General features: G+C 40.2%; 1 protein-coding gene across 1 annotated transcript; it reads right to left on the reverse strand.

Annotated features, from left to right (window-relative positions):
• Positions 1–9,768: 9,768 nt before the first annotated feature.
• PTGER4 (prostaglandin E receptor 4) lies at positions 9,769–23,731 on the reverse strand. Its single transcript, XM_043599428.1, has 3 exons — positions 23,621–23,731; positions 22,231–23,152; positions 9,769–11,685 (listed from the first exon to the last, which is right to left on the reverse strand). Exons 2-3 carry the CDS (start codon positions 23,107–23,109, stop codon positions 11,095–11,097), a joined length of 1,470 nt encoding a protein of 489 aa, XP_043455363.1. The 5' UTR covers positions 23,110–23,152; positions 23,621–23,731; the 3' UTR covers positions 9,769–11,094.
• Positions 23,732–23,818: the final 87 nt, after the last annotated feature.

Here is a 23,818-nt window from a genome sequence, read left to right on the forward strand (position 1 = left end):
ACCAAGAGTTGGACACTTAACCAACTGAGCCACTCAGGCACCCTATGAAAATTACATTTCAAAGCATGAGATAAATTAAAAACCAAATTGGGAATTTTTTTCTAATTTTATTTTTTTTTATCATGGTAATTCTATGTTATTGGAATGTTAATTTTAAGGTAATGTTAATTACAAGGTAATATGTAAACATTTTCAGAATATTTAAAAGATCTACTCACTTGGAATTGTCATAGACCACAATATTGACTTGATTTAAAAAAAAAAGTGGGGGGTTGGCACCTGGGTGACTCAGTGGGTCTAAGTGTCTGACTTTAGCTCGGGTCATGATCTTACAGTTCATGGTTCGAGCCCCGTGTCAGGCTCTGTGCCGACAGCTCAGAGCCTGGAGCCTGCTTCAGATTCTGACTCTCCCTCTCTCTCTGCCCCTCCCCCACTCACACTCTTTGTCTCTCTCAAAAATAAAATATTTTTTAAAAATCAAAAAAATTTTTAATGTTTATTTTTGACAGAGAGTGCAAGCAGGGAAGGGCAGAGAGAGAGACACACACACAGAATTTGAAGCATTCTGAGCTGTCAGCACAGAGCCTGGCACTGGGCTTGAACTCACGAACAGTGAGATCGTGAACTGAGCCGAAGTCGGACACTTAACTGACTGAGCCACCCAGGTGCCCCATTGACTCACTTTAATTAGAATGAAAGAATGTAAAATAAATCAAATTCTCTGCCTACCCTGTCAACTTTCTTAAAAGTGTAATATACATATAATAAAATGCACCCTATGTTATAAGTCTACAGTTAGAGTTTTTTGGGGTTTTTTTTAATGTTTATTTTTTGAGAGAGAGAAAATCCCAAGCAGGCTCCATGTTGCTGGTGTGGAAGCTGATGTGGGGCTCGATCCCACAAACCATGAGTTCATGACCTGAACTGAAATCAAGAGTTAGCCACTGAACCACCTGAGCCACTCAGGTGCCCCTACAGTGTGGAGTTTTAACAAATGTGAACAACCACAGAATCCCCAATACCATCAAGAGATAGAATATTTACATCACCCAAAAAGTTCTCTAATGCTCATTTGCAGTCAGTTCTTCTCCACTCCAACAACCAGTACTGTTCAACTACTATACTTCCTGTGACTATAAATTAGATTTGATTTTTGTAGAATTTCAAATAAATCATACAATATTTACTCTGTGTCTGACACTTTGTTCAGCATACTTTTGAAATCCACCCATGTTGGGATTCATCTATGCTATTTTGTATATTGGCAATATGTTTTATTTTTATTGCTGAGAATTATTCTGTTGTATGGATACACCACAATTTGTAGCTATTCATATATGTTGATGGACATCTAGGTTGTTGATAAACATCTAAGTTGTGGTCTCTTATGAATAAAGCTGCTGTGTACATATGTTGCAGGTCTGTGTGTGGATATGTGTTTTCATTTCTCTTGGTTAAATACCTGGAGGTAGGATTGTTGCGTCTTATGGTAAGTTATGTGTAACTTTACAGGAAACTGAAACTTTCCCATAGTATCTGTGCCATTTTGCATTCTGACAAGCAGTGTATTTAAAGGTTTCAGTTGCTCTATATCCTTGTCAAAGCTTGATATTGTCATTGTTTTTTAACTAGTGGATGTATATATAGTATATCTCATTTTTAAACATTTTTTTGTTTTAGAGAGAGAGCATGAGTGGCAGACATGGGCAGAAGGAAAGAGAATCTTAAGCAAGCTCCACACTCAGTGCAGAGCCCAACACAGGGTTCAGTCCCACAACCCTGGCGTCATGACCTGAGCTGAAATGAACAGTCGGATGCTCAACCAGCTGAGCCACCCAGGCTCTCCTCATTGTAGTTTTAATATGCATTTCTCTGGTAATGTTAAATGTTTCTTCATATGCTTATTTGACATTTGTGTATCTTCTGGGAAGGGCCTGTTCAAGTATTTTGCCAGTTTTTCATTTGGGTTATCTAATTATTGAGTTGTAAGGATTTCTTCTATATTCTGGATAAAAACTCTTTATGAGATATTTGTATTGTGAATAATTTGTCCCTATCTGTGGTTTGCCTTTGGTTTTCTTTCTTCGTTTTTTTTTTTAAGTTTGTTTATTTTGAGAGAGAACGTGAGTGGGAGAGGGGCAGAGAGGGAGAGAGAGAATCCCAAGCAGGCTCTGCACTGATGGTTCAGCTGTTAGCTGGGCTCCATGCAAGGCTCAATCTCATGAACTGTGAGATCATGACTTGAGCTGAGATCAACAGTTGGACACTTAACCCGTCTGAGGCACAAGGTGCTCTGCCCTTTTGTTTTCTTAATGATATTTTTCAAAGGGCAGAATTTTAAATTTTTGATGAAGTCCAATTTATATATACGCACACGAATATTTATATTTATATTTATATTTATATTTATATTTATATTTATATTTATGGTTTTGCTTTTTGTGTGCTGAGAAATCTGTACTTACTCCAAGATCAGGAAGATGTTCTGTGTTTTCTGCTAGAAGTTTTATAGTTTTAGCTTTTATAATTAAGGTTGAGGTTCATTTTTTGATGTCCCTTTACTCAAACACTGTTGAAAAACTGTTCTTTCCCTTTGAAATACCTTGGCATCTTGAAAATCCATTCATCATGTCTTTGTGGGTCTGAGTTCCGTATTCTGTTACACTGATTCATATGTGTATTCTTATACCAATTCCACACTGTCTTGATTACTATGGCTTAAAAATTGTAGTCTTAAAAACCATTGTGATTTTTCCAATTTTGTCCTTCCTCACCCCCCATAATTGTTTAGCTGTTCTAGTTTCTTTCCATTTGCATATATATATTTTTTAATTTTTTAAAGTTTTATTTTCTTTTTGTCTTCATAATACATTTTAAAATCAACTTGTCTATCTATAAGTCTGCTAGGATTTTGTTTGGAATCACATTGGATCTACAAGTCAATTTGGGAAGAATTACCATCTTAACAATATCCTATCTTTGAATTCATGATTGTGGCATAACTGTCTTTTAGATCTTTAATTTCTCTTAGTGGTGTTTTATGGTTTTCTATGAATAGGTCTTGACCTCGTTTATCCATAAGTATGCCATATTTTTGATGCTATTACAAGGAGTGTTTTTAAAATTTTATATTCTAATTTGATGCTATTATATAGACATATAATCAATTTTTTGTATGTTGACCTTGTGTCCTACCACCTTGATAGTTCATTTATTAGTTGAATTAGCTTTTTTGTACATTTTTTACAATATTGTACCTATGTTATCATGTTTTTGTGAATAAGGACAGTTTTTCTTCTTCCTTTTCAAACTATATGCCTTTTATTCCCATCTGTCTTATTGCAATGGCTAGAACCTCCAGTATAGTATTAAATGGAAGCTGTGAGAAAGGACATTCTTGCCTTGTTATAATCTTTTGGTCTTTCACCATCAAGTATAATGGCACCTGTAGTTTTGTTTTATGTGTGTGTGTGTGTGTGTGTGTGTGTGTGTGCGCGCTTTATTCAATTGATGAAGATCCTGGGTAAATAAATTTTGTTAAATGTGTTTTCTGTATGTATCAGAAGATCTTATAATTTTTCTTTTTAGCCTGTTAATATGATGAACTGTATTTATTTTTCAAATGGCAAATCAACAGCATTTCTGGGATAAACCTTACTTATTCATGCTGGATTATCCATTTTAGATCTTTCTTCATTCAATTTGGTAATATTAAGGATTTTTATATCTATCTTCATGAAGAATATTGGTCTGTAGTTTTTTGTAGTTCTTGAATCAGGATAATGCTTACCTCAATTTTTAAGAAGTTTAGTATTTCCACCTACTCTTGTCTTAAAATGTTTCTGTAGATTTGGAATTTCTTTCAATAGTGTTTAATAGAACTAACAAGTGAAGTCACCTACGCTTAGTGTTTTCTTTGAGGGAGGGTTTTAAATTATAAGTGCGGTTTTAAAATAGCACACTGTAGTCTTGTCAATTATGTCACATTGAGTGATAGCATGGTCTGATTAAATTAGGATCCAAGAAAAGTCCATTCATTGCATCTGTTGATATGTCTCTTAATCTTTTTTTCTTTTTAATGTTTATTTATTTTGAGACAGAGGAAGTACTTGCAGGGGAGGGGCAGAGACAACGAGTGAGGAGAGAGAGAATCCCAAGTAGGCTGTCCCAAGTAGTGCAGAGCTCAGTGAGGGGCTCAATCCCATGAACTGTGAGATCATGACCTGAGCCGAAATCAAGACTTGGACACTTAACCGACTGAGCCACCCAGATGCTCCTCTTAATCTTTTATAATATAGGTTCCCTTCCTATTTTTCCTTGCAATTTACTTTTCAAGGAACTGAATGTCCTTTAGAATTTCTCAGATTTTATGTTTTGTTTATTGCATCCCACCTAATGTCATTAATGTTCTTTTATATTTACTTTTCTTATAAATTGATCAGGTTCATTGAACTCTTTAGCAAGAATACAGCATAGGTGGCTTTCAGTGCTTAGACCAGAAATAAAATATTTCTGGCTGTCTCTTTTTGTAGTATCAGTAGCCATTGACTATCATTGCCTAGATCTATTATTTTATTAGCATCTACAAAATATTGTTAGTCTTTTTGTGCTAAAACAAAACAAAACAAAACAAAAAAAACTCTTAAAAAAAAACACTTACCCTTATTTTGTGGCCAGGAAAACAATTTATGTAATAAAGGCAGGTTTTTTTAGTGGAGGCTTTGTTCTTTCCATTTATTTAGCACTTCTCAAATAAGAGGTTGGTTCCCTTAGCATCCTTCAAAGGTGACTAGTGAGATATTTCATCTTGTTTTGGTATCATTATGAAGTCATGCAGTGAGACATATTTGATATATTTCAATTCCTACAGTATTATGTTGGTAGTGTGTACATCTAAACTTCAGAAGGTAATGCCAAATTTATTTTTTCAAGATGGTTATATCAATTTTATATCCCACCAACAGTATGAGAATTTCAAAAGCATACTTGGTGTTTTCAGACTATAAAGTTTTTACAAATATGATCGCTGTATATCATTGTTGTGGAGCATCCTGATTGGGTGGAGGCTTTTGGCATGGGGGTGGGGGGAATAATTCACCTGTGGCAGAACAAAAGAGAAGTTTGTTGAATACACTACAAGGGAGTAGTGGGCGGCACAGTAAAAGAGAGACTGCCACATGGTGGTGGTGGTGAGGGGCCATAGTTACATGGTGGAATGAGGAAGTATGGGGGACATATGGAATTTTCCCTTTTTTGGTAATCTTAAGAACTATGCCTGGTTGTAAGTAGCCCTTTTATCAATTAGGGGCTTAATGAGCCTCTGTCAGGTCGGTGGTCCCTGTGGGCCCTTTTGCCTTGCTCAGGTTTCCATTGCTCAAGCATGTTGCCTAAAAGCAGCCTCTTTAGTTGTGATATCACCGCTTGTTCATTTTTAGACATCTATGACATGAACTTGATTTCTTACTATAGATGAATATGGTTTAGCTCTCCTGCATTTCCCCAGTATATTTATTTACTACTTCTGACTCCATTCCCAATAAAATTGACTATAATTTTGGCTTCAGTCTATATTTATTATTTAATAGGACTGTGTAATTATTACACATAGTTAATCTCACCTAGTATATTATTATTTTACCTTTTTTGTACTTCTCTTTGTTTCTCATGAAGTCAATAATTGCTTTTTTATTGCTATTCTTTAGTTTTCCGTGTATGTATTACTAATTTTTCCCTTGACGTCTAATAGAAATCTAATACTACTCTCAATATTGCCAAATGTGAAATAATCTGTCAAAAAAATTTTTTAAACCTTAGAGACATTCTACAGCCCCCTTTCCTGCCTCAGTCTGGTTGCACATCCTGTTAGCCTGCTACAGAGCTGTTGTCTTGAGCTCTTTCATTATTGTTCTTGGAGTTCTCTTTGCTTCTCCTTTGCACTGAATCTTGTTTCATCCCTTTCCAAAAAGAAATATTGACCTAATTGTTCAGATTTTAGCAGGTGGGCTTGCCATGGTTAAAAGTTTTTAGGACTTGAATGTTTGGTGTACTCTTCTGTTCTATGGTGTGGAACGCAGTGGATGATCTGGACAGGTGAAGATAGGGTAATGAATGAACGGTAGGGACACTGATATTGATGTGAGGATAAGAGGCCCAACTATCTTTCTCTTTTCTTTTTTCCCAAAGTGCTTCCAGCCCGCAGCTAAAGCCCCAGGTGTGGCCCAGGACAGCTCCATGCTAAACAATAGGGTGACATATTCTTGGCTAGGAGTCTCTTTTTCTCTGGTTCCAGTTCTTGTGTATCTGGAGAGCAATCTTGGGATCATACTTGCAGCATCTCAAGACTCGGATCTGGTGGTGGTAGGAAGGGCATGTGGTGGGGAGAGCAGTGGAAGAAAGCACATTTCATGGTTTGTTTTCTTCTGAAACTATTACCGGTACAGGTTCACTGCTAGCCAAAAGTAGAGCTTTCCTGTTGGACCTTTCATTGGTTGAAACGGTATAAAGTGAAGTAGCAATTACCATTCATTTATAAGGAAAAAAATTTGAGCTTTCTCAAACTTTAAAAACCTCTCTTAGACTTTTTTGATACCTTAGGACACATTTTGCCAAAAAAAAAAAAAATGCACAAAATAAATCCAGATAAAGCACAGATACTCACAGACACAGTTCAAGCTCTGGCAGCTTGATGCTGAGATGCTGAGTGTAGTTCTGGGGCAGGAGCGTGGCGGGGCCTCTGTTGCTGCTCAGGGCTGTGCTGCTTCTGGAATGGCTCGATCCAAAGCCAACATTGAATGCTATTTTTGCTTTTCACCTTTTTTGGTAAAAGCAAAAATCTTCTTCAGAGTTTTTTGGTTGGTGAAACGTAGACCTTTTGTAAAAGGGGAGTGATGTAATGCAAACTTTGGGAAAGTAGGGGATGGTTGGAGTTTACTATCACATTATTACAGAAATTCTGTATTATTACAGAAATAATGCAGCTATTTCTGTCTTAAGGTTTAAGGCCAAAGGCATAGCTAACAGTAAATAGTACTATGTCTTGGTTTTCCCATGGACCTTTGTGTGTATGACCCCAATAAGAAAGAAACTCACGGAGAGGGTGAGCGTACTTTGGGAAAGGACTTTTGTCCTTATGTATTCCATGTCTTCTCATCAAAGTGCCATTTTAATAGCTGTATGAATCTCACAGTCTTTCCCAATACACGTGACCTGGTTGGCTAGATTGTCTTAAAGATTATGAGGTGGAGTTAAAATTATTTGTCAGCTATGACCCATTGGGGCCAGGTAGAATTTAATAATACCAGCCAGTTAGACTATCAGAACTTTCTTGCACAGAAAGTTTGAAGCTCTTAATGATCAGGAACAGGTTTCCCACAAGAAACCGTCTTCATATAACATGGCTGGTAAGTTTTATAAATAGATGTAGAACAAATGATGAATAATGCTGGTTTTTCTTCCTTGGTTCTCTTTTTTTTTCTTTAATTTTCTTTTTTTTTTAATGTTTATTTTTGAGAGAGAGAGAGAGAGTACAAGCAGGAGAGGGGCAGAGAGAGAGAGAGAGAGAGAGAGAGAGAGAATCCCAAGCAGGATCCAGACTGTGAGCTGTCAGCACAAGAGTCTGACGCGGGGCTCGAACACACAAACTGCAAGATCATGACCTGAGCCGAAGTCGGACGCTTATCCAACTGAGCCACCTGGCACCCCTTTGGTTGTTCTTTTAATAAGCCAGGCTCAACAAACAAAAGACACTGTCATGGACTGAATTGTATCTCCTTGAATTCATTGATGAAGTCCTACCCTCCTTGCCACCCTCCCCCCAACCTGACTATGTAACTGTATTTGGAGGTAGGGCCTTTAAAGAGATAATTCAGGTTAAACAAGGTCATAAGGGTGGACCCTAATCCAATATGAGTAGTGTCCTTATAAGAAGAGACATCAGGGAAGCATGTGTACAGAGAGGCCATGTGACAGTATAGCAATAAGATGGCCCTCTGCAAGGCAAGGATAAGCCAAGCCTGCCAGCACCTTGATCTTGGACCCCTAGCCCCCAGAACTGTGAGAAAAATGTCTGTTTAAAGCCATGCAGTCTGTGTGGTGTTTTGTTATGGCAACCCTAACAAACTAATGCGGACATATAACCCAATTTAAAAATGCACAAAGGATTTGAATAGACATTTCTCTGGAGAAGATCTACAAATGGCCCATAAGTATATGCAAAGATTCTCAACATCATTAATCATTAGGAATATGCAAATCAAAACTGTGAGGTACTGCTTCATATTCATTAGGATGGCTATAACTGAAAAAGACAATAATGAGTATGAAAGAGGATATGGAGAAATCCAAACCCTTGTACATTGGTGGTGGGAATGTAAAATGGTACAGCTACTTGGGAAACAGTTTGGCAGTTGCTCAAAAAATTAAACATACAGTTAACATATGACCCAGCAATGTTATTCCCAGGTATATAGAGAATTGAAAACATATGTTCACATAAAACCTTGTATACAGATGCTGCTATCAGTAATACAGAAATATTATTCAGCCAGAAAAAGGAAATGAAGTACTGATTCATGCTACAACATGGATGGACCTTGAAAATATTACGCCAAGTGAACAAAGCCTGATAGTAAAGGCCATATATTGTATGATTCCATTTATGTCCAGAATCGGAGAATCCGTGGAAATACAGCCAGGTGCTAAGGAAAGAGGCGAATGGGGAGTAACTGTAGATGGGTTTCTTTTTGGGATGATATATATGTTCTGGAATCAGCAGTGATGGTTGCATTCTGTGAACATAATAAAATATGGGGCAAGCTTCATAATCTGTGAATCGTATTTGAATTAAAAAAGAATAAGCTAGAATCAGTATTCTGGGTTGTGAACCTGAAGTGAAGAATGAGTGAGATTATGCTCTAAATATTATTAGTAATGCTAACTTGTGAATGAGGCTTTTGTTTTTCCTCCCTAAACACAGGTGATATATAAACATATATATATATAGTAATAAATATATTTCATTTGTATACAAATCTGGGGGTTGTCTCATTGTCCACATACATGGGAGAAAAATGAAAGCCTCTTTCACAGGTAAAATATTTCTGAAATCATTTTCTTAGTTGTGGTTAGCATGGTGAAATAGAACATCTCAGGCTTGAGCCAGATCCTCCTTTTCTAAGCTATTCTGACCTCAGCTGAGAATCACTGTGCCTTCAGGTCTGTGAAGATGACAGTCCTATTTTTCTGACTTCAACCAAAAATATTTTTTTAACTTGCAAATAGCAAATCACAACCACACTCCTGGGTATTACTTCTACTCCAAGGGCACCACGAGAATCACCGGGGAGTTTTCTTTCAGAAATGTACACACACCCCAGACCTACTAAATCAGAAACCATTCTCATGAGCTCTCCAGATGTTCTGATGAATGATAAAGTTTGAGAAGCCCTGATTCAGAGAATTTACAAGTAGGAAGGGCCATAAGCTTATGTTAATTTTTTTGTAATATGTGGGTTCTTCACACACAGCAAGTTAGGCATTAAGACTGTCTCTGCCACACTTTCCACCACAAACTCTCCATAGACAAATGTGACTTTGAGTACACCTTACACCCAGATCTTAGTTTCTAAGGATCATTCTCCAGTAAGTGGATCCAAGGCTTTGCACTGTTGCAACTTTTTTTCTAAATTTGACATTACTTCAAATAAAACAATTTATTCCAATTTAAAAGGATATAGACGATGACCCAAAACAAACAATTTCCAAAACTGATGATATGGAACTCAGACTGAGTGTATTTATTTATTATAATCTCCAAAATAATTTCAGTTAGTACAACCGCTTCTCAAAACCACATCACTATCAGGCTCAGAATTTGGTTATAACCAAGCGATTCACAAAAACACTTTTAAGCAACAAAACATGCTTAGTATTTCCTTGGGAAAGGTCCTTCAAATGTGTACAGCATCACTGGGTAATTCACAAAACCACTAGAAGGGCACCCTCATGTGTCCAACTTCTATACCCCTTATGTTGTTGAACTCACAAAATTTGTGATCCTTCCACATCTCAAAATAAAGGCCTTCATGGTACAATCTGCCTTCCTCTTAAATTTTAAAGGATATTCTAGATCATTCCTTAGGAAAGTAAAACTATGAACACTTTAAGAGGGAAACAAGTTGCTTGGACTTCTTTTATATTATACACTTCAATTATGGGTTAGTGAGACTTTAAAAATTTTATATTTTAAAAAGTATCAGAGGGGACAAAAATAGAAAATATTTACCAGCAGGTTAGCCTCTCCTGAAATCACCATTTTCTGAATACATGTAGCATCACTAAAAATTTTCACCATGTATTATTATACATAGCTTGGAAAGAACTAACATTTTGGGCTAATATTCATGTCTTAAAATAGCATTTTGCTTGATTCCTTTTATAATCCTAAACTCTTTCTTTTAAAAATTTGTATAGCTCTGAGTCTCACTGTGATTTTCAACACCTTGGCCTGAACTTGTTTATGAAAAAAAATACATAACTTCTGCAACTTGAGCTGGTTATACTGGGAAGAGAGGAATTACCATAATTTCATTATACCTTGTATTAACAATAAACCTTCTCACAGAGAAGAAAATACTTTAAATACCTTAAACCATATTTACAACAATAAAATTCACATTTCATGCTTTAGTGAAACACTTAAGTCATAAGACAGTCCTCATAGTTTATTGGAATAGAGCCCTTCTGTACCTGGCCTTCTGCTGTACGCCGGGTATAAAGCTCTGGGTGTTATGAAAATAGCAAAACCTATGCCATCCTCCTATCAAGTAGAAAAACTGAGGGTAGATCTTGCCAGCCATCAAGTGGTGATAGAAATCCTGTGTCCTAGTAAAGTGACAACCAATGTGCTTCAGACATCGGGTCCTGTAGGAATCACCTTGATTGCTTGAAAAGTGCTAAAAAGCCCAAATGTTCTTTAATGTGAGTTGAAGGGCCCGAACAGCCCTTCTGAGCACAGCTAAACACTTCATTTATGTGTCTATTGTACAGGATTTTTATGTTCTTCCAGAACTAGTGCTGTGTTTCTTTCTGTAGCTACTATATACATTTTTCTGATAAGTTCAGCGTTTCATTGGGAAATGTGACTTGCAGAGAGTTCCCCTTTGGGGCAGGGCCAGACCTGCTACTCCCACTGACCTCGTCCACCAGTAAAACACTCTCTGAATCCTGCCCCTGGGAGGAGTCCGAAGTCTCCGATATTCGCAAAGTCCTCAGTGAGGTGGTGTCTATTTGGGCCAGGCCCATGCCGGGTACACCCGGAAGCAGATTCCTGCCTCCGAGACCGTTTTCACTGAGGTCGGGCATGTAAAGGAGGGTCTGAGATGTGCTGCTGATCTCCTTCAGCTCTCGCGAGAGGAAGGAGCGCGAGTGAGCAGACATGGCGGAAGATGTCCTTCTGCTGTCTGAGCAGTGCTGTCCGGAACGGTCTCTGCGGGACCCGCCGATGCGGCAGAAGAGGCATTTAATCTTCTCGATTGCTTTGCTGAGCACGGTCTTCCGCAGAAGGATATATATCCAGGGGTCCAGGATGGGGTTCACAGCAGCAATTCGGATGGCCTGCAAATCTGGGTTTTTGCTGATTTCTGGCACCAAACGTGGCTGATATAACTGGTTGATGAACACCCGTACCTGCATAAATGAGACGTCCACGTTTAGATTTCACCATTAATCAACTAGGGAAATATTTACCCGCAATGTCTAACCTAGTAACATTAGCTAGCTGCCTTATTTTCTGTTAATAACCGCCAAGAAAGAGCAACTTACATGATAAGCCTCAGGAAAACCAGCGATTGTGCAATTACGTTTGTTTTGAGTTAGTGTAACTTTAAAATTTTGTAACTATCCTATGAATATCTTCCTTAGATCAAAGATGGTATACAAAAATGCAATGTATGTACAGGCGACAGAAGCATAAAGTTTCTTTGGGAAACATTTTATTAACTTCATTTTTGTGAGTGCTTTTAAGTTTTTGTGATTCTAATGAGGTATCTTTTTCCCTCCAGATAGCCACTGATTTCCCTTATTCCAGTTGCTTTTTTTTATATATTTAAATGAAATTCATTTTTTAAGTCAACTAACCAGTCATCACAGAAAAGCCCAGAGATCCCTTTAATTATAGAGTCCAGTAAGAATATACTGAGAACTTTTAAACCAATGTCTGAATCTCCTGTCATCCAGAATGACCAGTGAATAGTTTCTATTTTTTCTATAGAGTCTGTGCCCCAGTTATAAGAATCATCTAGTGTTAACGACTCTTCCTTCAAAAACCTCTTCCAATCTTTGCCCTTTCACTGCATTCCTCACCTGGATTATTGCATCAGCCACCAAAGTAGCTTTCCCACCTGTAGTTTCTGTCCTCTCCAATCCAGCCTCCAAACTGCCACGAGAGGATTGCTTCTAGAAAGTAGATCTGTTTGTGCTGCTTAATCCCTAAGCATTCAGTGGCCCTCTACTGCTTGCAAACTGTAGTTTGGCTCAATGACTGCCACTTGGTGAATCCATCCTGAAACTCTAGTCAGAATCAATCCCTCCTTTGTGTCTATAGAGCATTAGAGCCAGTAAAGAGCCAAGTGCTAAAAGCGCACTCTGCACAGACCAGTGGGGAAGACAATTCATTCTACTGCTCTTTGAGGCAAAGGGCACATCTGCCAGCCCACCATGGGATGGGCAGGCATAAATGAAGTAAACAGAAGGAGACCCTAACAACCTGTTTGCTATTTTGGGGTCTTATTTTTGGTGGTTCAAAATTTTGCTCTTCCTATAATTACTTTCATTGTTTCATGCATTTAATCATTTAATAGTAAGTACTTACTGTCTATTAGGCATTGTGATAAGTCTGGCCACAAAAAGCTGCATTTAGAATACCACGAATTTTTTTAATGTTTTTATTTTATTTTTGAGAGAGAGACAGAGACAGAGACAGAATCGGAAGCAGGCTCCAAGCTCTGAGCTGGCAGCACAGATCACGATGTGGGGCTTGAACCCACAAACCACAAGATCATGACCTGAGCTGAAGTCGGAGGCTTAACTGACTGAGCCACGCAGGCACCACTGAATACCACAAACTTCTTGAAGGCAGAGAGTAATCTACAGCACAGAACATAGGAAGGAAGATCAACTCTGACTGCAGGGTGATTAAATGAAATGGGAAAGGTATATATGGGGGCACAACTAATCCAGATCTGGAGGGGAGGGCGTCAGTGGATGCCTCCTGCAGAAGAGGAATCTTGCAGGGAGTTTTTGGTGGGTGAGTGGGAATTTGCTAAATTTAGAAGGAAGGACATAACATTTCAAATAGAGGTCATTCCCTGTGTAAAGTCATTGTAAGTGATTTCTGGGAATTTCAAATGATTCAATGAAGAGAGTATGAATTTATGCAAACTTAAGGAAGACTATATTTTATTCCTTAGAGGAGAAAGCACTTGCTAAATGTACACTCATATTTATTCTTGGAGTATTACTGTTATTACTGTCTAAATCTTCTAATTCCACTAGGAGGTGTGTTTTTGTTTTTTCTTTTTGAGAGACAGAATAGGGCAGGGGCAGAGGGAGATGAAGAGAGAGAATCTTAAGCAGGCTCCATACCCGCACAGAGCCCAACTTGGGGCTGAGTCTCAGGACAGTGAGACCATGACCTGAGCCAAAATCAAGAGTTGGACGCTCAACGGACTGAGCCACTCAGACACCCCTCCAATAGGAACTTGTATGTAAAAAACTCACCTCATATAAAAAGGGGCTTTAAAAGTGATCTCTGTCTTGGGGTGCCTGGGTGGTTCAGTCGGTTAATCGTCAACTCTTGGTGTCAGCTCAGGTCAAGATCTTATGGTTCATGAGTTGGAACTCTGCATCAGGCTCTGCAATGACAGCACGGAGCCTGCTTGGGATTCTCTCTCTCTGCCCCTCCCCTGCTTGTGCTCCTGCTCTCTCAAAATAAATAAATAAACTTAAAAAAAGGTACATGATCTCTATCTTTAGTAATTACTTAATAATTATTACTTGCCTTTAGTAATTGTTTTCATAAGGGAGAAGTAAGAGGCAAGTCTCAGCCAAGGAGGATGCACAAAAACCATAAAAAGGAGAAAGAACCCACAAAAGCAGAGCTGGAGCCATTTAGGGGCAAATATCTCTAACTTTAACAAGACTCGAGGATACTGCTACTTTATTATGCAGTATAATAATTAATATTCATGGTCTATGAATCACCATGAAAGAAGGGATAGTTTAGAAAGATTTCTTTTTTTTTTTTTTAATGTTTTTATTTTTTATTTATTTCTGAGACAGAGAGAGACAGAGCATGAGTGGGGAAGGGGCAGAGAGAGAGGGAGACACAGAATCTGAAACAGGCTCCAGGCTCTGAGCTGTCAGCACAGAGCCCATCGCGGGGCTTGAACTCACGGACTGTGAGATCATGACCTGAGCTGAAGTCGGACGCTTAACCGACTGAGCCACCCAGGCGCCCCTAGAAAGATTTCTAACAATTTGGATAAAATAAGTTTAAAATGTTTAAGGAAATAAGTGCATTAATCTGTAAAACTCAATTCATGAGAAACTTATCTCTAGATGAGCCTAGATTAGTGAGATGTAGCTGTATTTCTATTTCTTCCTTAGCTGGAATTCAGACTGTGATCTATACAGGTCTATAGTCCCTTGTTAAGAAATTATTGGTTTTCAGTTGCTGTTCCTTTGTTGTTATTCATTTGTTTTGTTTTGTTTTGTTTTGTTTTAATTTTTTTTCCCAACGTTTATTTATTTTTGGGACAGAGAGAGACAGAGCATGAACGGGGGAGGGGCAGAGAGAGAGGGAGACACAGAATCGGAAACAGGCTCCAGGCTCTGAGCCATCAGCCCAGAGCCTGACGCGGGGCTCGAACTCCCGGACCGCAAGATCGTGACCTGGCTGAAGTCGGACGCTCAACCGACTGCGCCACCCAGGCGCCCCTGTTTTGTTTTGTTTTTGATTACAAAACCTGACCTAAACTTATTTCGGCAGTAAAACTGGAACCGAACTAGACTGTGAGGCTATTTATAGTTTGTTTATTCTACTTAGTATAAGTATTCCTGGGTTTTGCTTTGGAGGTATTGTCCCAATTTTGATGGGAATATTACATATGATTAAGATGTAATATTACCTATTACTAAAATTCTAAAAGCCAAGAAATTCTGAATTCTAAAACACATCTGGCCCTAAATGTTTTGAATCAGGTTATTGTCCTGTAAATCTCACAGAATAAAATAAAATGGTCAAATGGCTCTAACTAGCATGAAATTAATACCTTGATCTCTGGCAGACAGCTAAAAAAAAACTGAACTAGAATAAACAGAAGTATATGATGACTTAAAATACCTTTAGAAACTGTGCTTGGATAAATGATATTATCAAGACAAAGCATGATTGATTTTCCATTTTCTAAAAACTAGTGACACAAAGTACTTTGGTTTCTTCTTGCCATAGCTGTATTTGGGCACTGAGAGATGCCCTCAGGTCTACGGGCCTTTTCTCAGATGAAATGTTACTGAGACCTGAAGGTTTTGAGGAACTTATCAAGCCACCTTGTTGGTGGCTCATTCTGGTCTTCTAGTGACTTCCATGTCCCTTTTTCTGTTCTACCAGGTTGGCTGGCTTTCTGCTTAAGAATTATTTCCTGACAATGGAATCACTGGTAAAACGTATGAGGTCTGTATTTTACTCACATCACATACTATGTTCCTAAGAGTAAAAGAAACATTGGACTAAAATGTGTTAGTATCAGGCCTTCCCTGTGCATAGTCTTTAGAAAAAAACAAAACAAAACAAAACTGAGACAGGGTCTGTGAGGACTGGAGACTTACAGCCTCTAGGTGGCAGTGTTGGTCCACCTGGAAGTTTTTGGTCCACAGGTTCTCCCTAAGAAGCGGTTTGCTTAGCCATCTCTAAGACCCTCTTTCAGAACAGAATCTTGGTAAAGTCTGGACTTTGCATTTTTGAGATTTTTAACATTGAAATCTCTTGTTGCTGGTTGCCTCTCCCACCTCAAAGGAAACACGGTTAGTACTGAAAGGAGGAACATTTTTGAACAGTTGAAATGGATATAAAAGGAATGAAATTTGTATCTATTTACTGGAATGTATTAGGACTTAGCATTTTATTTTAAAATTTTTGTGACCTTTCAGAAAAGCTAGACTGTTGTAAAAAAAATTAATGAGATTTCATAATCAAAGGTGATGAGAAGCAAGGAAAGATCACATCACTCCATGTCTCACTTCCTCCACAGTTTTAAGTGATTTTGACTAGCATCCAAGGGAATGAAGGAAGCCCTATTTTAGAGTTCCATGGAGGGGGGACAGGCTTACAATTAATACAAGCCACTGAGCCTGGTTATTTAATGTCATTTCAGCAAAAGGGAGCTCACAAGATAGCAATAAAGAGGAGAATGAAAAGCAACATTTAAAACTTCAGCTAAAAACATTCTCAAATTATTTAAAAAAAATGAAGACACATTAGTTTTCCTTCATAGCATGTTCGCATTGGAGACTGCCCTGGGGCAGAGAAAAAGACAAAATGAACAAAATCTCCATGTACTCTGTAATGTTTGAAAAAGTTTAGTGATCTCTGCCTCACTTAAAAAAATTTTTTTTAACATTTATTTATTGTTGAGAGACAGAGCATGAGCATGGGAGGGACAGAGAGAGGGGGAGACACAGAATCTGAAGCAGGCTCCAATCTCTGAGCTGTCTGCCCAAAACCCCACATGGGGCTCGAGCTCGCAAACCATGAGATCATGACCTGAGCCAAAGTGGGACGCTTAACCGACTGAGCCACCCAGGCACCCCTGTCTCTGCCTCACTTTAAAGGCTACTTGGTTTGCTCTCCCCATAGCAGGGGAAAGTCCAAATGAATATGGGAATATCCACAGCAGTACTCCAATGTCATGTGGGGTGGGTGGTGAAAGCACTTTTCTGGAATTCCTGTCCTTATATGCTTCAGAAATACACATGTTCAGGCAGTTTTCAGTGTTGGAAGAGTGTGCTGCTGATAAAACAGAATCTCTGTGTCAGGGGAAAAAGCTTAAAAAGTTCATTCAACGCAAACAACATATATACTCTCTTGCAATTTTAAAAGTGAATCAAGGAGCTTAGAATATTGGCATATGTTACAATATTCTAAGCTTCTTGAGAGGATGACTACAAATTAGGATTCGGGAGCATTGGAACAGAACTTGGAGATGATAAATTCAAAAGAAGGTGTGATGACAGGAGAGCTGTAAGGGAGGCTGTATGTTGTAGAGGTCCATGCACAAGCTTTGGAATGAAACAAACCTCTCTTCAAATCCTGGCTCTGCTCCTTCTAATTAATGTACAAATTATGATAGTGCTTCATTCAATGCCTAGCACGTAACATAAATATCTGCTGCCCTTGCTTTTTTGGTAACCCATACATGGTATTTCGGCTACTGTGGAATAATTCCAAAACCACAGCTCAGAGGTAGCTTTGGTGTCAAAAGACATTTACTTCCTATGTGAGAAAAACCTGTTGGCAGGGAATGTCTAATTGAAAAAGAATGTTGAAATTTTGATAAGACCGATTTAGTAATTGACTGTCAAAGTACAAATGTTTTCCAATAAACGACATGGTCCTACAGCTGAATTTGTGTGCGCTATGTGTTCTGTTCCAAGAACATAAAAGGAATTATCTGTGTGTGCTCGGTTATCTAACTGCCCTGTGAAGAATCCAAAATTGACACAGCTGTTACTAGAAATTTTTACCACTTCTTTTTAGTGACAAAAACAAAAAAACAAAAAAAAAAACTTTAAGTAAAGGATAGTGGAAAGAGTTCTTGAGTGTGGTGATGTAAGAGAGTTCTCCCTCTTTCTAGGTCACCATTTACTACAGGCAAATTATTTAATCACTACAGGTCAGTCTCTACATTGAACATTTATTTCTGAAGGTTTTTGTTTTTGTTTTTTTAACTCTAACTTTCAATATTCTAATAGGAGATTACAGGAATCACTTCATCTCTGGGGAGAAAAAAATCTTGTTAGTAGATGTTCCATAAAACCAAGGCTTGACAGGTCAGCCAAGCATGGTGACAGTCTGTTAGACTGGGACTCCCCCCAGCAAGTTGCAGAAGGATATAAATTCCTCAACTGCAGTTGAGAAAACTGAGAAGCAGAATGAAAATACTGGCCAGCCCTGGGTTCTTCCTAGAGCTTTCAAGACTCAGATGAGATGCTGTACGTGGGAATCCTTTTGATGTGCTACTCTGCAGTCTTCAAGGTTCTACCAATTCCATGGTTACGACTAAAACACTGCTTTCAGGAACTGCTAATTTTTTGAGAGAGAGATAGAGAGAGAGAGAGAGAGAGAGGAGAGAACACTCACGCAGAGGAGGGGCAGAGAGAGAGTCCATGCTCAGCATGGAGCCCCCACGCAGGGATTGATCCCACGTCCCTGGGTTCATGATCTGGGCAGAAATCAAGAGTCCAAGGCTTAACAAACTGAGTCACCCAGGCACCCCAGGAACTGCCATTTTTAACTTAGCCAAATTTATTTGAAAAACTAATCAAATCCTTCAGGTTCTGCTGTAATGGCACTCAAATTTATGGCATTACTCTTACACCTTTAAATGTGATTTGTACTCATCTGAAATCCCATCAGTTGTTCTGTGACTCTACTTCAGTTTGCCTACAGTAAACAAAAGTGTAACTATTTACAGCTTCCTCTGGTATAATAAATTTTCCTTGATCAAATGCTGGTGAAGGCTTTATCAAGACAACTGGTTTATTAGTAAACAGTCAAATAAACACTCACAGGAAGCTATTTTCCTAACCATCTGTTTTACCTGTCCAAGGCAGAAGACGAATCAAATTGGCCATTCTACCCCTAACAGAGATGAATACTTGTTACTTCAGAGTAAGAAGAAAGAAAATGAAAGAAACAAGTAAGCTATTAATATGCCTCGGCTTGCCTATGCATGGGGGAAAATGCCTTTCCAAAAATCTTACAGTCTAGCTGTTTAGTCCTGCGGCAAAAGATTTGATTTTAATTGTTATCTTAACGTTAGTAACTGCAAAAATTGGGCACCAGATGTTGATACAGCTATAGCATGTAACATGGGACCTTAGAAACCTGTCTTGCTTGCATGTTTCTGAAGAATTCAGTCCCTTTTATTTATTTTAAGCATAGACTCTTTCATTTCTTCAGCTTTTTCTGGGTTAAAAAAAAACAGAGACTGGTTTTAAATAGAATAGACAAAATGACAGGAACCACCAAATCTTGTCATGTAATGTTCCTTGTCAAATGTACTTACACCTTCTCTATTTGTTGATTATGACTCATTTGAGAGTTTCTCAAGTCTAGCCCAGTTTCTTATATCCACGATTAATTCCCTAAGCTTTCTCAATTTCCATTCCAAGCTCTATTTGTGAGACATATGTTTTGGAAAACAAATTAAAATTTACTTTTTCTATGAAACTCAATATCAACTGCCCTTTAAGAGACACTGTAGTTTTTTTTTTTCTTCCCTAGTGTCCAAGAGACAAAATTTGCCTTTCAAGTGACTGTTAACCTCATATACTATGTCAGGCTTTTTGAAATTCCAAGTAAACTATATTTGCTCTATTAGCCTTTCCAAAGCATTTTAAGTGTTTTGAAGGATTTGATTTTCCTCAAGTAGGATTAGCCACCAACTTGATTTGATATAAGTAAAAAAAGGTGCTTCAATAGTTTCCTTGGAACTGAAGATAGGTCCGACTTGCTTCAAATGTCACAGTTCAGAAGCTTTAAACTTAAATTACAATCTCAATATGAGAAACATGAAAATACATGAAAGTTGCGAAAGGAAGCCAAGGAAGATGACAGTTATGGGTAAATTCCCCTTTTAACTCTTTCAGTAACAGCCAAACTGTGGGTGGGTGAGTAGTATAATGACCTCATTGCTTATCATTAATTTACAATTAAACTGAATCTGAAGTTAAGAGGTTGTAGCCAGAACTAAAGGCTAAAAACTGAAGCTACTGTTACTCTTTATTACTGTTATTCTTTATTACTCAAAGGCATGTGAGTACATCACTATGTGATTACTTCTTAGTTCAGCCAGTTCCAATTTTCAGAGTAAAATTACTTAGTATCTACTGCACGTTCCTGACTTTATATAACAGAGTGGATAGTAGTTGTTAGTTAAAATGTAGCTCTTTTGCAAACTACAAATATAGCTCCTATAATTTCTTGCCTCTAGCTTCTCAAATAACTTCAAACATTTTGTGCTAAATGGCCCTGTACCATAGGGGTCGGGTCCACCACTTCTGCCCATGAAATGAATGAAGTTTTTAATGCATCTCTTGATGCTCCAAGAAAACAATTCATCTGTGACTGTGCAGTCATCAGCAGCTCATATCCTTACCTTCATATTTTAAAAGTATGTGCACGTTGCTAAACTTCTAGCTCTAATTCCTCAGCTCCTTAAAGTGGATGTTCTGTACATAACAAACACTCACTTTGTCATTTACTGTTCTGTAAAACATAAGGCAGAAGCTAAAGAAGGGAGTCCCAGCTGGAGCAGATTTGTTTCTTCCAAATCTCACTGTATTGAGTTGCCATTACAGACAGTAAAATATATTTATGTGGCTCAAGTGTGACTTAACTTGGTAAGTTATATTGGGTCCTGGAATGGTTTAAAGGCCCTTCTGGCCAATTATATTTATTTCTGTTTATACAAATTGTCAAGAAGCTACTGTAAGCTGGCTCTCAGCCACATCTAAGTTCCTTCCATTTACACCCACTTTTATCAGAGATATAATATTTTTATATTAAATATCCCTGGACCGTATTAATAAGAGAAAGGAATACTAGCTCATTACATTTATTTTCTCTTGCTCCCAATCAGCATAAGACAGAGAAGTCATTTCTTTTTGAGTTGGTAGTTTAGAATTTCCAGAAATGCAGTGTTTTGAGAGACAAAAGAATTCAGAACCTGTTGCTTTCAGTAGAAACTCTAGATAAAGTAATTTGCGTGTGAACCCAGCAGTTTCTGGTGCACTCCGTTTTAATGACAGGCAAAGTAGAGAACTAGGTACGTTTTCCACCTTTCTGCTTATAACAAAGTTAATCCAAAGGCAATTTTAAGAAGGCGGTGTCCTGAAAGTGAAGTGTGCCAAAACTCAAATGCACACACTGTACGAAGGCCAAAATTAGAAATGTTCTAGGAGTGAGACGTGATGTAATATTATATGAACAGGGTTTGGAGTCAGGTGGGTCTGAGGTTCATCACAAGCTGCAGGGTTTGGGCTTGGCAATAATTAGATGACCATCTCTAAAGCTTCCTTTCTTTAGAATGACACTGTACCTCTCAGGGTTGTTGAGAATTCAAATTCAGTGATCCATGTACATCAGTCTGAACTTAATTGGCCCCCCTGAGAAACCTGGCTTTCCTGGTTCCAAGAAAGAATGAAGGAACCTGACGCTAGGCCATGCCCGGGTAGGAATGGTGACCCACATGCGCAACGAGATGTTCTCCCAGGGCACAGCCTGGGAAGGAGCAGGGAATCGCGCCTGACAGTGTGGTTCTGCTCGATTATTTTAAGCAAGTCAAGCCCTATGTAAAGTGAGGGTGATTAGATTAGACCAAAAGATATCCAGTCTCTCTAGCTCTAAACTTCTACATAATCTACCAAAAGAAGCAAGCAAAAAAACCAAAACCAAAACCCAAAACAAAAGCAAAAAACAAATCCGTACAAAAATCAAAGCACCAAGCCCGCGCTGCCCCTAAGGAATCGGGGAGAACAAAGAAATCACCACCCCCGAAGTTTCGGGCTTCTGCGGTTCACTGTGGAGGACGGGGCTAAGTCACCCTACAGCGGTTTCCCCTCCACATCTGAAGGAGTGGCAGGTGTTCCCGGAAGGCTCAAGGCCAATGTCAGGCAGCAAGGGGTAGGGGCTGTCCCGGGAGAGAAAGGAAACCAGGCTTTCGGAGAAAGTAACTCGGGGATGTAGGAGAAAATCACCTACTACATCTCACGAGGGATGCGGCCGAAGAGGAGGTTGGGCCTGGTCTGAGTAGCCGAGGGTCAAGATTCCAGGCTGGAGCTGGAGGGCAAGTTCACTGCCGAGGCAGGAGAGGGCAAGGAGGAAGCGTTAGACGGAGGAGGGAGGTGCATGCGAGGAAAGGGCCCAGAAGGGCCCCGTTCCCGGCCACTCACCACGAGAGGGATGGAGCAGATGAGCACCACCAGGGAGGTGGCGATGAGTAAGATGACCATCTGGATCTCGGCACCCGCGATGCGGCGGAAACTCCGGCGGCGGCGAAAGTCGCTGAGGCGCGGCAGGGCGGGGGAGGCGGCGGCCGGGTTGCCCCGGCAGGGGGCCCAGGGCACGGCCAAGGGACCCGCCGCGTGGTGCTGCTCGGTGCCCAGCGAGGTGCGGCGCATGAACTGGCGGTGCATGCGGAGCAGCGCGCCGCACACGAGCACGTTGCAGAGCACCGTGGCGAGAATGAGGAAGGAGCTGAAGCCCGCGTACATGTAGGAGAAGGCGGCGTGCGCCGTCACGTTGGTGGTCCAGTCGATGAAACACCAGGTGTCCGGGTACTGCAGCCGCGAGCTGCCCAGGCCCATGTTGGGCAGCGCGCAGAAGAGCACGTTGGACGCATAGACCGCGACAAGCGTCAGGCCCGCCAGCCGCTTGTCCACGTAGTGGCTGTAGAAGTAGGCGTGGTTGATGGCCAGGTAGCGCTCGATACTCATGGCACAGATGATGCTGAGGCCCGACAGGCCGAAGAAGAGCAGGATGAAGGTGCTGTACTCGCAGAGCGCTTCGCCTCCGGGCCACTGGCCCTTCATGTATGTGGCGATGGTCACCGGGCTTACCAGCAACGTGCCCAGCAGGTCGGTGACGGCCAGTCCGCAAACCAACGTATAAAAGGTCGTCTCCTTCTGCTCCTTGCGCGACTTGCACAGCACCACAATGGCCACCAGGTTGCCCACCACCCCGAAGATGAACATCACCGCCGGGATGGTCACCGGGCTGTTGGGACGGTCGGGGGTAGAGGAGGCGGACGCATTGACCCCAGGGGTGGACATGGTGGTGGTCCGCGGTACACAGCCTTGCCCTTCGAAGCTGGGCCTGGGGATGGTAGGAGAGACAAAGGCGCGGTGAGATGAAATTACCACTTGTCAGACCCGCTCCCAAGAAACAATATGCTGGTGAGACAAGACCAACAACTGGATCCCGCCTGCATCGTGGAGGGTAGCCATTTACCAACTTCGGCTACCGAAATCGCCAGGCTCAGGATACCTCCTGCCAGCAGCCCCCCACTCTGCTGTCATTAATATTTGCTAGTTGATACTTCCATTCTCTCCTCCTCCCTGCCCCCTCCAGCCCAACTCACTCCACTGCCAAGATGAACAAGGCCTATCTCAAGGGAAAAGCGAGTGGTTCGCTCTTATTCCCGACAGATTCTGAGTCAATAAAATCCTCACCGAAAACAAGTTACGGAAGGCAATTTGGAAAGCGCGCTCGCTCCTCCCGGGCTCCGCTCGAGGAGCGCCCGCCCATCGCTCTCCGCCCGGTGCCCTCAAAGCCTCATCTCACCTGTGGTTGCCGCGGCGGTGGCAGCCGCGTAAGCCCCCAGGGTCAACACTCAGATGTCCAGGATAAGCCTCCAACCTGCCCTAAGTCTCGCCCAGCTCAGTGTGGAGCTTGCCAAGTCTTTGCCTTCTCAGAGCCGGGTCTCCGCGGCTGCCAGTTTTCCGGAACTGGGGTCGGAATGGCCAGCTTTCAAAGAACTTG

Source organism: Prionailurus bengalensis, chromosome A1, assembly GCF_016509475.1.
Source record: "Prionailurus bengalensis isolate Pbe53 chromosome A1, Fcat_Pben_1.1_paternal_pri, whole genome shotgun sequence".
NCBI lineage: Eukaryota > Metazoa > Chordata > Mammalia > Carnivora > Felidae > Prionailurus > Prionailurus bengalensis.